This window comes from Eschscholzia californica, unplaced genomic scaffold, assembly GCF_041429995.1.
Source record: "Eschscholzia californica isolate CP2 unplaced genomic scaffold, dmEscCali1.0.p SCAF_2, whole genome shotgun sequence".
Taxonomy (NCBI): domain Eukaryota; kingdom Viridiplantae; phylum Streptophyta; class Magnoliopsida; order Ranunculales; family Papaveraceae; genus Eschscholzia; species Eschscholzia californica.
In genome coordinates, this window is record NW_028238309.1 from 50,540,338 (window position 1) to 50,557,308 (window position 16,971).

At 36.5% G+C, this 16,971-nt stretch overlaps 1 protein-coding gene across 1 annotated transcript; it reads left to right on the forward strand.

Annotated features, from left to right (window-relative positions):
- The first annotated feature begins 6,532 nt into the window (after positions 1-6,532).
- Positions 6,533-14,992, forward strand: LOC147558741 (uncharacterized). Its single transcript, XM_086660434.1, has 7 exons — positions 6,533-7,071; positions 7,180-7,302; positions 12,610-12,821; positions 13,026-13,169; positions 13,579-13,796; positions 13,903-14,161; positions 14,627-14,992. The coding sequence occupies exons 1-7, from the start codon at positions 6,996-6,998 to the stop codon at positions 14,759-14,761; spliced, it is 1,167 nt and encodes a 388-aa protein (XP_086516560.1). The 5' UTR covers positions 6,533-6,995; the 3' UTR covers positions 14,762-14,992.
- The last annotated feature ends 1,979 nt before the right edge of the window (positions 14,993-16,971 follow it).

Sequence of the window (16,971 nt, forward strand, 5' to 3'; positions counted from 1 at the left end):
AGCCTAGAATATCTAATTAAAGAAGTATTTTCTAGAGGTTCTGGATAGACTAGAATATCTGGAAAAGGAAGAAAGAAGTCTCGAGTGAAATCTGAATTTCCAAAGGATCTAGAAGATCATCCGCATCAGTCAAAGAGCTCATAATACTGACAAAGGTTCGCCCGCTTTCAGAATATAGAAGTACCATCTTAAAAATCTGAAAGGTTAGTCGTTGTATCCCGAAGGCATTCACCCTAACGTTTGGTACTGTTACGGGGGTGTAAAATGTCTTAAGGAAAGAGAATTTATTCTTGCCTCGACTACATTAAACACCTATCTCGGTTAGCCCGAAAGAAGGAATATTGACTTATCTTTATTCTTTAATAGTTTATCTCTCTATAAAGTTAGAGAAAGGAAACTCTGTCCGAATCAAGCCAAGACAGAGAGAAATCGACTTATCGATTAATAACCAGAGAACAACAATCTTAAGACATTTTACATAGCGATTATTTCTCTGGTTATAAGATATTAATTTGGCTTACTTTCTGTGTGTTTCAGAAAAGGAAATGGCACGAACAAGAACCACCCTACGGGTTCTTCAGCCTAACACCACATACGTGGAAAACCCAGAGATGTTCAAGGGAACTGACTTCGCTCTGAAGCAGAAGCGAGGCAAGTCGAGGAAAAGGCAAAGGCCTGTCGAATGCTACAAATGTAGAAAGCGAGGCCACCTAGCCAAAGATTGTCACTCCACATATGGCAGTCAAAGGGAAAAAGCCGATAACCAAGCTTTATTAGCAAAAGACACCGAAAATCGGAATCACCGTCTAATGATTACTGAGTTCGAAAAGGCGTTTGATCTACTTCATAGAATGAACCTCTGTGCAGAGGCACATGAAGATAACCTGGTTAACAACCAGAGATGGTGGGTCGATTCTAAGACAAATCATCACGTTTGTAGTGACAAAAGCCTATTCTCTTCCTATACAGAGGTAGCCGAAGGAGAAACCTTACTCAAGGTAAACGGCTCGACCACCCAAGTCAAAGGAAGGGGAAAGATCGTGTTAAAATTCACTTCCGAAATAGAGGTGACTTTGACCGATGTACTCCATGCTCCAGACAATCAAAAGAACTTGATTTCTGGTTCTCTTTTAAGTGAGAACGGGTTCAGACTAATCTTTCTGTCAGATATCGTTATCATATTTAAGAAAATGATGTATATTGGAAAGGGCCACTTATGTGGGGGGTTATTTCAATTAAATGTTACCCATGTAATGCCGAAGGCACCTATTATTAATAAAATTAATAATTATGCGTATATTATTGAGTCCTCCAATATTTGTCACGAAAGATTAGGACATGTGAATAATAAGTCATTAAAGACATTAATGAGCTTGGAGTTAAATTCCGAAACTCGAAATTTACTCAAGACGTACATGTCAAACATGTGTATAGTCAAAAATGACTAAAACGTTGTTCAAAGTCTTTAGACTTAATTCACAATGAACCCTATAACCTAAGAACGGTTCAAACATAAGGTGGAAAAGGCAATTCATTACCTTTATCGATGACTCCACTTGGTTCTGTTACTTACTAACACGTAAGGATAAAGCAATCGAAAAGATCGAGCTTTATAAAATCAAAGTAGAAACTCAACTTTGTAAAAAGATTGAGGCTTTGAGAGACGACTGAGATGGAGAGTATGAATCTCCCTTCGCCGAGATATACGCCAAGAATGGCATAGTTCATCAAACGGCGACTCTTTTGGTACAATGGAAGCACAGAACATTAGAAGGGATAAAACTCGATCAGTGGAGATTAAAGTCGATGATCAATCTAATCTCGATGGATTTTGTGAAGTATTTCACTAAAATCTATTACTAGCCATGAACAGAGATAAGGTTCAACCCATGGTGACCACAAATGTTGACTTAGTTGATGACTCTTAAAATATCTTCTCAATAACAGAGACATCGAAAAACTAAGCGACACCTTGACCACCAAGTATCGACATAAATACTGGGTGTGAAACCGTATATCGAGAATGCATAGAGCGATCAATGATGAATACATGATCCTAAAGATTCAATTCGATGACAAATCGAAGATGACAACCGCATAAGTTAGCGGAAAAGTATGTCAAGACAAATGTCAAAACCTAAACGGTTAGACAAGGTCGATGACAGAATGTTCTCGTTATACAAATAGCTACGAGACGATAAACTGTTCGAAAGAAATCATCGGTCTGAGATAATGGAAAATTCCGTGAAACACTCTCGAATACAAAGTTGACGAAGAATGCAAAATTCTGAAATTAAACTTGTCTTCGAGAAAGTAAGTTATTTCGTATAACATATTCAGGCGGTAAATAATTCTCTAGAAGGTCCTTAGGCCTGTCTAAGAATTACAAGGAATCCTCAGATATGTTAAATGGAAGGACCTTGGCTGAAAGATCTCAAGATCAGGAGTTATTATAAATAAATCCTTAAAGTCTTTGTAAGGAGGTCCCTAGTTTTGTATCATTACAGAATAGTCCTTATAAATCCTCATGGCAACCTAATCTTCTTGGATAGACAAGAGAATTAAGGTTGATAAGACGTAAAGTTGAATATTACATCATTCGGTCTAGACGTGACTCGAATAGTAAATTCAAGGGTCTTGGTAAGATTTTCAATTCAAGAGTATGAACGAAATCTAGAGACGATAAAGGACAAAATAATGAATGATAACTTTGATGATCATAGTCTATCAAACGAGTATATATGATTAAGACATATAACTTAAGAAAGAGTTAAACGAGAAACTCGCCTTGTATTATATCTCAAGGTTTTAATGATCATAAATCATCATGTTATAGAACAAAACTAAAGACACTACACTAAAGAAATTGTGTACGAAAATAGTTTTGTTAAAGAGGAGAATCCAATGGTTACCCTAGAACTGTGGGGGCAGATATTGTTACATATCTGAACAGTACCCTATATGGAATACTATAAAATTCCACCCAAATTGACGAATAAGAGAAAATACTCTTGAAATGTGGGGGGAACCAAAAGGACCAAAATGCCGATTATAAATGGCATAAAAGTCTCTATATTCTCCTGACGATACAACATCATATGGACGTGAAAAGAGGGAAATTATAGAGTACCTCGGAAACCAGATTTAACCAATAAGAATGTTGGTCAATAAGGTTTCATTGAGTTAAGAACTATGGTTATATTCACTAAGTTGTGACAAGAGTCGGAAATCAAGTGTGTGAATATAAGTAATGACGTGAATGTCCAATTCACTCAACAAATCTGGAAAAACACAAATGGAAAGAACTTCTCCTCCTAATCCTAAACTAAGTAACGAGATTCAACCGTGAATCATCTGTTCAGAAGAACAGACAATACTAGTTAGGAATAAGAAAGTGTTTAAGAAGATATGATTCAATGCTTTTCCAGATTGAATCGTTACTCATGATTGATAATCTAAAGTGCATGGTTAGACAGAGAATGGTAGAACAACCACTCAAAAACCACGATAAGCATAAATACTTGAATTTGAACAAATTCAAGAAAGAGTTATCATAGTAACAAATAGTTCTTAGGTATCTGAGCAGACTCGTATTAATTGGTTGTACATATCATAAAAACGAAGATATGTGGACAACACTCGAATCTCAGATACAAAACAGTGGATATGACAAACCACTAAGGGCTACGATATCACAAAATCCTCAGAGGCAGACGTGCATAGCTGGATCAACCATGTAATCCTAAAGGCCTTGATGGATACATTGCTTTGGAGAAAGCAAAGGAAGTAGGTGAACTTCCTGGAGGATATGTGTTTGTGATTTAAGCCAGTGCACGCAATAAACATAAGTAGTTGTTGCGTAGGCACTAATACGGTAAGTCTAGAGAATTCAAAATAAATAGACTAGCACCGTAAAGCAATTGCTCTCAAGGAATGCATAAATTAAAATTATGCTCAATCCTAAGTTACCTGGCGGATCCGTAAAGAACAAGGGTGAACAAGAGAGTTGAAATTGCATCATCAAGGGGAATGTGGCAAAAACGCCTAAAGTAAATGAGTAAAGGCATGGTGAAACCCTACCTAGATGACTGGAGATCCCACGATCTAGGTTCAAAGGGCAACTGAAGCTATATCCTGACTCGACAGTAACACTGTAAGAGATTTCTATCTCTTACCCATTCCTAGGATGATAACAGTGTTGCCTGCATTGAGAGGCTAAGCATTAAGCTTTTAATGAATCCGAAAACTTAGAACTTGATTCTAACGTGAGGTATAGCAGGATACCTTATTACGGATAACCTATATGTGTGTGAATTGATGCCGGTTCCGTGGGAAGGTCGTCTAGGCCGACTTCTCTAAAGCACACATGAATTCGGGAATGTTCAGGGCCGAAATGAACACAACCGGGAACCTAAGTCGGTAAGGGATTAGCTGTGTGATAGCTATTCAGGTTTACAATTTCCAGGACTCAGTTCAAGACGATAAGTTCACTGCCGTCCTTGTAGACCTTGTAGTTATTCACTAGGAAAGGTTCAAAGTCGAAAGACTACCTTCTTCCGATGCAGCGAAGTTCCGCATATGAGCTCTTTTAGTGTCAGTATGTCAGTATAGTATGTTTGTATATAGTAAACCTCGAATTTTCATTCATGTGGGGGATTGTTGTAATCGGAGCCAATTTTGGCTCGACCCGACTCGTCAAATTCAGAAACCGAACGCGCCATTGCGTTCGTCTCGTCGAGCTCTTAAATTTAGAGCAAAGAATTACTCGAATCCGATTCCGGATGAATGAGAAATTCGAGTTTGAAGTTTGGGTGAAAAAAACGGTTAAGTCAGGGTCTGAAACGTCAAACGGGACAAGTTAGATCAGGGGTCGTTTGAGCGAATACCACGCGCATCCAAATCTGTGGGCACATTTCGGTATTGATCTGACGGTGGGCGTTCCACCCGAGATTTTCACCCAGATCCGACGTCCCAGATTATAACCGACTTCTACAATCAGTTATACTTCCTGTTTGGTCCCTAATTCCGAACAGATATGTCTTTTAACCCAACAGACACTATGCATCCATTCAACTCCTATATAAACCAACCAAATCCACTCCAATTTTCAATCAATTCATTCTCTTCTCTTCTTCTCTTCCCTTCTAACAATTAGAGGTTCTGGTTAGCCTAGAATATCTAATTAAAGAAGTATTTTCTAGAGGTTCTGGATAGACTAGAATATCTAGAAAAGGAAGAAAGAAGTTCTTCATAGGTCGTCTAGAACATCAATTCAATTCATTCTCTTCTTCTCTTCCCTTCTAACAATTAGAGGTTCTGGTTAGCCTAGAATATCTAATTAAAGAAGTATTTTCTAGAGGTTCTGGATAGACTAGAATATCTGGAAAAGGAAGAAAGAAGTCTCGAGTGAAATCTGAATTTCCAAAGGATCTAGAAGATCATCCGCATCAGTCAAAGAGCTCATAATACTGACAAAGGTTCGCCCGCTTTCAGAATATAGAAGTACCATCTTAAAAATCTGAAAGGTTAGTCGTTGTATCCCGAAGGCATTCACCCTAACGTTTGGTACTGTTACGGGGGTGTAAAATGTCTTAAGGAAAGAGAATTTATTCTTGCCTCGACTACATTAAACACCTATCTCGGTTAGCCCGAAAGAAGGAATATTGACTTATCTTTATTCTTTAATAGTTTATCTCTCTATAAAGTTAGAGAAAGGAAACTCTGTCCGAATCAAGCCAAGACAGAAAGAAATCGACTTATCGATTAATAACCAGAGAACAACATTATTTTGTCCATTCAAAGCACTAAAATATTTATCAGTATGTGCTCCACTAAAATTTCTTTATATTTGAACTTTTACTTCTTGTCGGATGTATTACAATAGAACCCTTTCTTTAACTTAAATCATTGGGTGAAATACCTAAGGTTTACTCTGTTCGTCTGTTATAATCAAGGTATTATATTTGGTATCGTTTCAAATTTCGTCAAATATTTCCATTAGTATGAAAATAATAAAATATTTATGGAAATGTTGTATAAATGATGGAAGTATTATATTACAAAACTTGCTAGGAATTTAACAACGAAAGAAACACTAAAAGCATTTTATTACGTTTTTGGCAATCATCGTGAGTAGAATGAAAACAGGTGGGATCTAATTAGATGCCCGTATAAGAAGGCAAGAGTGTATCATTTGATTGAGCTGTCTTTCAGAGGATGCATGGGACACATGAAGACAATCTAAGCAATAATATTGGTGCCGATTATTTAATCAATTCCTGCCAATATCCACGCCAGGAAATTATGTTTATAAATCCAGTAACCCAAACAAGATGTCCAATTATAGGGAATATACATGCCCAGACTGATGAACTATTCATTTCTTGTTCGATTATGTTGACCTATCCTGGGTTCCAGGGGTACGGATTATTAAACAAAATGTTTTTGGACTTATTGAATGTTGTGCCTCCTGATTGCGATGGTCCTAAGAATTGTTTTTGATGTTCCAAACTTAGGAATTCCTCCTACTCAGAAACAATCCCACATCATTGAACCCCTTTTTCCCCATTTCAATATGTAAAAGAAGAATGTGACTAAGAGAAGTGGTAGCAACTTTCGTAATGACATGATCATAGAAAGAAATAACCTTCTCCAATTGTCGCTTTTAAGGGTATAATAAGAACTAATAAGCCAGAAAAATGTCATTGTTGTCTTACTTCCATTTTTTCACAGCACAGATCTCAATGATACCCGAATGTATTATTTTTCAGTATGTTTCTATATTTCACTCAAATTTATGTTCTATCTTAGAGCCGCTTAGTGCAATTTAAATTCCGTGCCAAGGCTATTGTCATAGAACTTTTGCTTGACTCGAATTTCATGTCTGGTTGTTTCTCTCTCTTTTGTTATGTAGCCAAAATTAAGCAGGGAGTCTGCCCGTTCTTGTTTTGCTGATTATGTCCTCTGAGGCGGAATCTTATTAGAGTTTGTTAGTCATGAGAGTTTGTAACGGGTGGCGTAGGTTCCTCTTTTGTCTCCCACTCATATGCTTCCTTCCTTACCTATTCTCAGGTGAAATCCTGAAATATTTGTACTTTCCCCTTTTTCCTCCTAGTTTTCTCAGAAATTACATTATCTGCTGAAAGTGGTACTCATAATAAGACTTTGTTGCTATATCAGTTATTGTATTGCACCAGAACTTAACTGTAGAAGGGCCACAGAAACATCAGAAGAACAAATTTGATCATCTGGTTCTAGGCCCTGCTGCTGGTCAGGGTTTGCGTGATCGATTGCAATGTCAGGGTACTAATGTAACACCCCTATTTTCTTGATATACCAAATTGGGTGGAAATAATAAAAGTCTAGGTCAGTTTTGTTTAGATGAAATACTAGTGGGTTTAAAAACCCTATTTCTCTTCATTTTTGAGGAAACCCTATAGAAAAGAAAGAGGGTGCAGCCGCTCCTTAGTGAAGGAAGGAGGAATAAAGAAGAAAAGTGATGGAAATAGAGTTCTCTAGTGAGAGAACAAGCCATGGTTGTGGTCTTAAAGTCATCTAAGGCGAAAAGAGGTAGATTTCCTATCTCCTAATTTTTTTGTAGGCTCTTTCAATTTATTCCATGATAGGTATAGTATTGTTAATCACATGAAATAACGATTAAATGGCTTACAGATTAGTTTTATCTAGAATTTATTAAAACATATAGACAGGACAGTATTTCGGTCTAAATTCAACTTACATCTGGTGATGATATATGAAGAATCTCGGTGTGATTCTTATATGTTTGGAAAGTTCTGTTTGTCTACTTTCTATTAGTTCAAACGGTTCGTTAATCCGAGTTCTGAGTGAAGAGTTACGATAGTTTTCGTACAAGGTGTCAGAACAGTGTCTACTGCACGTCGGTTTACATTAAAATTGAATCTAGTGCAGATATATAACGAATCTAAGTGTAATTTTTATATGGTTGGAAAGGTCTCTTTGTCTACTTTCTAGTAGTTCAAACGGTTTGTTAATACGAGTTTCGAGTGAAGAGTTACGATAGTTTTCGTACAAGGTGTCAGAACAGTGTCTACTGCACGTCGGTTTATATTAAAATTGAATCTGGTGTAGATATATAATGAATCTAAGTGTGATTCTTATATGGTTGTAAAGGTATGTTCGTCTACTTTTTAGTAGTTCAAACGGTTCGTTAATCCGAGTTCCGAGTGAAGAGTTACAATTGTTTTCGTACAAGGTGTCAGAACAGTCTCCGATGGACGAATTTATTGAGATAATTCACATGGTTTCTGTTCTTTAGGCAATGTATCTCCTAGGTAGATACCTTCTAGTGGTGAGTCTATGTTTGTTAATTATTATTTTTATTTGCTTGTTTGAGATTGCGATGCACGTGAGGATCTACTATGAGCATCATCGCTTCTGACTTGTCATGTGTTGTTGACTTGAATTGTTTGGTGAGCTTGTTTGTAATTGGTAAGAGTCAATGTTTGTTGTGTATTGGTCTGAGATACCTGAACGAGAGTTTGATGATTGTGTCTTTCGACATAATGTGTCTGTCCTCGACTTACATGTCAAGTTTGTGGCTATAAAGGTTTACCTTAGTTAAAGGCATGATATTTTCTATCGGTGAAAAAAAAAGATCGTTGTATTATCAGGGTTAGTATTAGATTAAAATACGAGAACCGGAAAACCTAATAATTAATCAAAGGACATAAATGATTAGTTTCGAGGGGGATTGGATAAATCTGATATATTATGTTATGATGTAGAAACGCAGCGGAATTAAAGATATGAAATAACTAAATAAGAACAATGAAATTAAAGATCAAATAACTCTAAATAATAAACTTTATTAAAACTTTAATGGGGTTTTTTCTCTCAAATCTGAATAATAACATAGACTAGATCTCCTTTTATAATATAATAAACCTTCCTAGGTAGACTCAAACTAGGATTCCTAAAATAATAAAGTACTGCAACTTGCCTAAATAACTGGACTAACTCTGGACCTTTCCAATTATTGGAAATATTAAAATAGCATAATTCCTAAACCAAAATTAATTAATAAACATACTAAAATAAGAACTTTCTAAGTCTTCTCTCTTTGGCCGGTTGGACCATGACCGGGTCCGGTCATGGAATTAGTCTCCATGCCGGGTGCCCCTGCATCAGCATCCTCTTCCCTCAAGAGGTTCGTCCCGAACCGTTTGTGAAGAGAATGTAGTTCCTCCGATCCATCTTCAATTGGTAATAATGTCACAATCTTCTTCTTCCATGGAAATTCATAAACATTCGAACGACCACGGTAAGTGGCATCAACATCAGATTGCCATGGCCGTCCTAATATGATGTGGCATAAATCCATATATGTAACATCACAATTAACTGTAGACACATAAGAAGAACCAATAGAAAGATTAATAGTACACATATGATCAACTCTTGTAGTAGTACCGGACTGAATCCAAGCTGTTTTATATGGTGTTGATTTAATCACTGTAGGAATACCCAAGAAATTGACTAGTTTAGTAGAAATCAAATTCTCTACACAACCATTGTCAATCACAATAGTACAAACTTTATTCAGTACTGTTCCCCGTGTAACGAACAAATTCTTTCGTTGTGATAAATTCCTCTTGAAAGGTGTGAAAAGAACTCGTCGAGTGAGTAACATAACCCTATCACCATTGTCGGGAATAGTGTTAATTCGTTCAAATTGATCCTCATCTGTATCCGAATCAGCTTTCTTTTCTACCAAATTAGCTTTACCGCGAGAGGGGCAAGCATTAGAATAGTGGCCTGATTCAAAACAACGATAACACTTAACTGGTGGAGGCTTTTTATAAGGATTTTCTGTTAGTGATTTAGTACCGTCTTCCGCCTGCTTTGATTGATCTAATTCATCTGGTAGAGTTCTGACTGTTTGATTTCTCGTACTATGTCCTCGAAAAATTGAACGTGAATCAGATTCAAAAGACCGAGCTACACTAATACATTCAGAAACCGAATTAAAAGCTCTCAAATTAACCAAATATCATTACGAAGTCTGTCCTTGAATTTTTCTACTTTCATTGACTCTGAATCTGGGAGATTAAGTCTAGTAATAAGTCTTTGGAATTCCGAAGCATATTCCTCAACGGAACGTCTTCCTTGGCGGCAACGTAAATATTCAACACATAGTTGGTTCTCATAATCCGGAGGGAGAAAACGGGAGAACATTAATGGTTTCAATTCTAACCATGAAGAAATAGGTGGAAGGTTTAATAAACGACGATTCTCAGATTCCTGTTTCCACCAAGTAAGAGCAGTTTTAGATAAATAACCAGTTACACAACGTACCTGTTCAGGGCCTTCAACTTGCATAACATCAAAAAATATCTCAAGTCTAGAGACGTAATCCAAGAAATCTTCAATATTAATCGAACCATCATATGAAGGTACCTCCATTCGAATACGGTATGATGAACTAGGATTTGGAGATTCGATGTCGGTGGGTGGAATGTAGTGATCACGTTCGGTTTGGTTGCTTTGTACTCCCAAAGTTTGTCGTTGTTGTATGTTGGTTGGACGGGTGAGAGTGGTAGTAAGGTCACGGTTTAGAGAATTGGTGGAGAGGTGGTCTCGGTTTCGGTTGACCGGGTGGTTTTGATGACGTTGGTTGGTAGTGTTGTCGGGTTGGAAAGGGAGGTTGTGGTGTGGTTCGGTTTCAAGGGGGCGACGGTGTTGTGAAGGTCGTGTGACCGGATCAAAAGGTGTGGTGGTTGATCGTGTTTCGGTATGAGGGTTGTATTGGTAGTGATGTTGATGGTACGGTGGGTTGGTTTCGATTGGGTTTGTTGGGAATGATGGGTATCGATTATACGGGTAAAGGGTACGTGGGTCTTGATGGGTTGCAATGGTTCCCAAAGGGCCAATTGGTTGGGTTAGGTTGGTGATGTTTCGGTTGTTGGTTTGTGGAGTGGTGAGGGTATTGTGATCGGCCGAGAGGTGGCTCTCGGGTGGTGGTCGGTGTGGTGTTGTCGTCGGCTCGGGGAAGGAGAATGATGGTGGTGTTGAAGAGTGGGTATAGGGGGGGGTAGCTAGGTGTTGGAAAAAATGTGTTTGGTGAATAGGAGGTGGTGAAGGGTGGTGTTATAATCGGTGGAGGGTGGCTAATGGTGTGGCCGAAGAGTGGTGTCGTCGGTTCGGAGGAGAAACCTAGAGGGGAAAACCGAGTGGTTGTGGTGGTGGTGGTGCCCGTTAGTGGTGAGGGTTGATGTGTGATAGTGGTAGGAGGTGGAGTTTGGTTTTTACACATACCTTCAAGTTGTTTGGAGATGATGGTGATTGAGTCATTGAGTTGATCGAATCTTTTATCGATTTTGTCGAATTTTTCTGTTGTTTCCTTCTTGTACTCATTGAACCCTTCTTTCAATTTTCTTCCTGCAGATAGCCCTTCTTTAATGTTGTCCCATTCAGAAGAGAAAGTTGGTGATTTCTCCTTAGTTGGTGTAGTAGTAGTAGTATTAACCATGATGATAAAAGTGATGAAGAAAAAAAATTATGGCTCTAGATACCACTTGATGTAGAAACGCAGCGGAATTAAAGATATGAAATAACTAAATAAGAACAATGAAATTAAAGATCAAATAACTCTAAATAATAAACTTTATTAAAACTTCAATGGGGTTTTTTCTCTCAAATCTGCATAATAACATAGACTAGATCTCCTTTTATAATATAATAAACCTTCCTAGGTAGACTCAAACTAGGATTCCTAAAATAATAAAGTACTGCAACTTGCCTAAATAACTGGACTAACTCTGGACCTTTCCAATTATTGGAAATATTAAAATAGCATAATTCCTAAACCAAAATTAATTAATAAACATACTAAAATAAGAACTTTCTAAGTCTTCTCTCTTTGGCCGGTTGGACCATGACCGGGTCCGGTCATGGAATTAGTCTCCATGCCGGGTGCCCCTGCATCATGTTAGTATTCACCGTTAAATTTCAGATAATGCCAATAATGAATATGAATGCAATGCTTCCTTGATTGGGGATTGAGCTTGCCTACCCGAGACTTAGGTTTGAGGAAATCTACTGCGGTTGGGTTTTAACCCAGCTATTTTGTTTTTCAGGTATTGATTGTGCACTCATGATAGGTGTTGCTCGTGGATCCAGTTTGAAGGTCTCAAATCTTCGATTTCAAGGCGGTTAGCTTGAGATTTGGGATTTGGGGCGCTACAACTAATCTGCTTATCTTCCAAGATTGTAATTCGTTAGCACGTCAATTTCAAATACTGGCTAACTATTATCTATTCTAACATCGCATCTCTTTCTAATATTACTATCAGACTGTTAGTCAAATCTGCTTTAAAGATTTTTACAAGATTATCTGAATACATTATATCTTCCTCGAATTAAATCATTTTGAATTATACGGCACCATGTCTGAAATGTAAGGCGACGGATGCACTCTAGACTGTTGTTTGAAATACCTGTCAAGAGACTGAAATAGAACAGTCGGATAGAGCTTTTCAGCATTTTTCTATTTCTTTTATCCTGCTCCTATGGTTTGATAGTTGAACTTCTGTAATCTTATTTAAGTTTTCTGTTTTACAAATACTACAGGATTCAATGCTCTCAACAAGACCCACTTGTCAACTTGGCCTCGCGTCTCTGATTTCAGTGACACGGTTTCCCTAGTAACTGTCTTTACTATTTACAATACCTCTCTTTCAAAAGATGATGACTCATCTAAGTTTGTGACTGTTGGGCAAACTTCGTACAGTAAAGTGGAGCGGTCAATCGCCGTTCTGAATGTCTTCATTAACTTCATTAAGGTGATTGGCAAACTCAAAACTCTACAGATTTAAAGTTATTATCTTATCACCTTCATTTCGAACCAAATATATCAGTTAATCTTAAAGATTTATTTGTTTGTAAAAACAAACAAAGTTTAAAGCCTTAAAGAGAACGAATAGTTCATCTAATCTATTCTTGTTTACTGAAGAGTTGAAATTTAACGAAAACATGCAATTGTGCAGATGTCGATGCCCCAAAGCAATGTAATCATTCTCACTGATCCAGCTTCTGATCTTCCAATACAAAGAAATAATGTAGATATATTTCCTATCCCAGGTGAATATTCGCGAGACAAGTTGATGCTTCAGAGAATCAAATCTTACATTGTAAGAGAACATCACAAAAATGGATACTAGTTCGCAGTTAGAATTTTACTGCCCTAGTTAGATTCAAGTGTTTGTTTTTAAGAAATCTACTTACCCATTTAACTTCATTTGTTCTTCGTGATTGAATATTTTCTCTTTTCCTACTACAACTTTTGCTCTTCAACTCTAGAATATTGAAATTTCAAGTGTAAAATGAAACATTTTTGTTTTCAATTTGATAAGTAAGTTACATCGTTAAACCTTTTATCACGTCTTCTCTCTCGTTGGTTCAACTTGCCTTTCATTATTCATGTTATATTAAAGAATACCTTGAAATTTTTTTTAACTTCCAATTGCCAATTGAGAGAAAAACATAGTATATGATATCATTACTGTAGTTCTTATGCTTTTTGGTCTTGGATGTATGCAGGCTTTTCTAGAAATAAAGCTCAAGCAGCATTCAAGGAGGCAGGAAGATAATCACCATTACGTCTTCACAGATTCTGATATAGCAGTGGTCGATGATCTAGGACAGATATTTCAAAACTACCCAAAGTTTCACATCGCTGTCACTTTCCGGAACAACAAAGATCAACCTCTGAATTCAGGATTTATTGCAGTGAGAGGAACACATGATGGAATCCTTAGGTATGTAAATTGCATAATTTACTCTCTTTTTTAAGTTTCTTGCTGATTTAGACTTCTGAGTTTTCAGTGTTTGTAATCTAGATTTACTATGTCTTGGTTGAAATAGGGCTAAGGTGTTTCTACAAGAAGTACTTAAAATTTATAGTTCCAAATTCATGAAAGCTTCTCGAATGCTGGGAGACCAATTGGCCTTGGCTTGGATTGTAAAGTCAAATCCTTCATTTGATGCTAAGAGATTTACTAAACCACAAGCATTTGTGGATGACATTGGTGGAGCTTCGGTTCTCTTTTTACCTTGTGCAATTTATAACTGGACGCCGCCTGAGGGTGCCGGACAATTTCATGGCATGCCCTTGGATGTCAAGGTAAACATTTTGCCAAAAATTTAACGATCTATTATGTTTATTAAGCTTTAATTATTGAGCACCGATGAAGGTCAATCTTTCTTTCTACTACCACTTTGATTTACAGGCCGGGCTGGTTAAGAACCCGCCATTTCAATGACTAGACATAACTTGTTATCCATGGGCGCTAGCAATGCCCTCGAGCAATGTAAAAGGATTACCCTATAAATAACTTGATTATATCTTAGAGTAGTGTCCTAGTTATAATAAAAAAGAACCTAGTTGTATCGTATTATAAGTACAGCTTAGTTATATCAAAACATTACCTGGTTTTATCATGCTGTTATCTGACATTACTTGGTCGGGTACCGTTTTATGACAGACAAACATCCCATCAGCCCTTTCCTGATTTATCATATAGATTCTTAACTGCGAAATTTCATCCTCAACTCTGTTTCTAAAAGTGAACTTGTTTGATACACACAGGTGGTTCATTTCAAAGGATCAAGAAAAAGACTAATGCTGGAATCATGGAACTTCTACAATTCTTCAACCTCCCCTGACATTTCAAATATGTTGTGTCTAATCTTAATGAGTGGAAGAACCAAGTATGATTTCTGAAACTTAAAAACCCGAGTTTTGTAATCGCCATTTTTTCTTGTAATCCTACAACAATTCTCTTGTGGTGTTTGATTCGACAAGAAGCGGATAAAATCCTTTCATTTCAGTTTTACCGGCACATTGACTAAGAACAAGCATCATCACTACAGCAAATCCGAAATTCTGAATTCGATAAAATGTTTTTCGAATACTTCATTATTTTTTTCAATCAGCTAGTTCAGTGCAGGAGAAGTTCACATTTGTGTCTGTTCTTAACGGGTGTACGTACAGTTTGAATGCTTGAGTATGCAATATCAATCATGCTAGAGCCACCAAAAATCCAGGCGGATTTGGGAGGCAAACACGAATCAAAGGCCAAGATTTTTTCGCGATTTTGAAGGAATCCAGAAAAAATTGACCCATCAACTTGGACCATTGATTTGAATTTCTCTCCCAAATGGCATTTGACTTTTGAGTTTTGAGTTGCTAGAGCATTTTCCTTGCAATATTAAACTGCCCTTTTTTGTTCTCATTAGAACTGCTAACCATGTGATCTTGCAGTTCAAGTGGAAGATGTTTTAAGACACTTCAACTGCCAGCATTATTTGGTTAAGTGATTGTGGTCAGGGGAATTGGTTTGCCGACCATTATTCTTCTTTTGACTTGAATTTGCTAGTGTATTTTATTAAATTTATCTTATTAGGAGGTCGTTTGGCAACAAAAAGTAAAAGTACTTTAACTTGTAGTATAAGTTATAATGAAACATAATTCTCACAACTTTTTGAAGTTTTTTGAAATGAGTTCAGATATTTATTTATTTATTAAATATTTCTTTTTTTTTTTTTTTTATAGAAAAAACATGTGTCACTACTTTATCATTTACAATTATGCTTCGTTTTCATTATTCATAAAAAATTGACTTTTATATATATTAGGAGTGAGAATTATGTCTCATTATAATCTGAATTTATTTTACGTAAAATAAACAATGATAAGAAGAATAAAGTAAATTGTGAGAAAATTACGCCAAAAATATAAAAGTTGTTGCCAAACTGACTTTTTGACTTTTTGACTTATAAGTAAGTGTTTTGCCAAACTAACTTTTGACTTTTTTAAAGTAAAATAACTTATACTACAAGTTAAAGTACTTTTACTTTTTGTTGCCAAACGACCTCTAACACATGTTCATGTATCTACATTAAGGATATTTTCCAATAGTGAGAGACATCTAATTATTAGAGTTATATACTAAAATCATGACAAATAAAGAGGTATAGCCCTAAATATCATTGTAATACATGAATGTAGCATGAAAATGTTAATAGAAATTATATGGTTCATCAAGTATGTCATTAGCGCAAAATATCCTACAAAACCTAACACACATAGATGGGATTTCAAAGTGACCTAGAAAAGAGTTTGTAGAAATGAAGGATCTACTACTTCAAGTATATACATTTGTGTCAAGAACCCTAAACTATGTTCAAGTAATACTAAAATCTAGGGTTTGTAGTGTTATCTAATTTGTCTAGGTTTTCTATAAAAATGGCTATTCAAGCCCTAGAGAGATAGAAATCTATCTAAGATCCAAAGCAAACCAAGCTCCACACCAAGAACAACAATGAAAAAATCACCAAGCTTGATCCCTTCTTCTTTCCTTCCTTTGCCCTAACTTTCTCTCTCTAGAACCAAAATCTCTCTCTCTCTAGCACTATTTGGCTCCTACTCTCAAGAAGGAAAAGAAGAAATAAAGAAACCAAGAGAAAATGAGTAGGGTTTAGGGGTAAAAAAAGGTTTAAAGGGTTTGGATGGTTTGGACCCAAATTGAAATTAAATGAATTAATTTCCACCAACATTGTGAGGCATTCTCATGGTAGTGTTTGAGGTTGGGTTGCTAAAGGCAACCCAACAAATACTCATGGGTGATGGGCCTAAAAAGTTACCCTAAATAGGTCTACACCCGCAAGTGCACGGGTGTCAAGTTGTAATAATTTCCGGTAAGTCCGGTTCGTTCCTCAGAGACTAAGTGAAACCTATTCTAAGACTTGGAAGTAAGACGGTTTTTGATTTTTATGAGGTTTTGGTAATAAATTAAAATATATAAAATATTAAAACAAATAAAAAGATGAACTCAAATGGGGGGAGAAGTCTAGGGGTTTCGGAATCTACCACATAAAATCATCTTTAGAACAAATAGTTAAATAATCAATTCTCTTTCTTTTTATAACTCG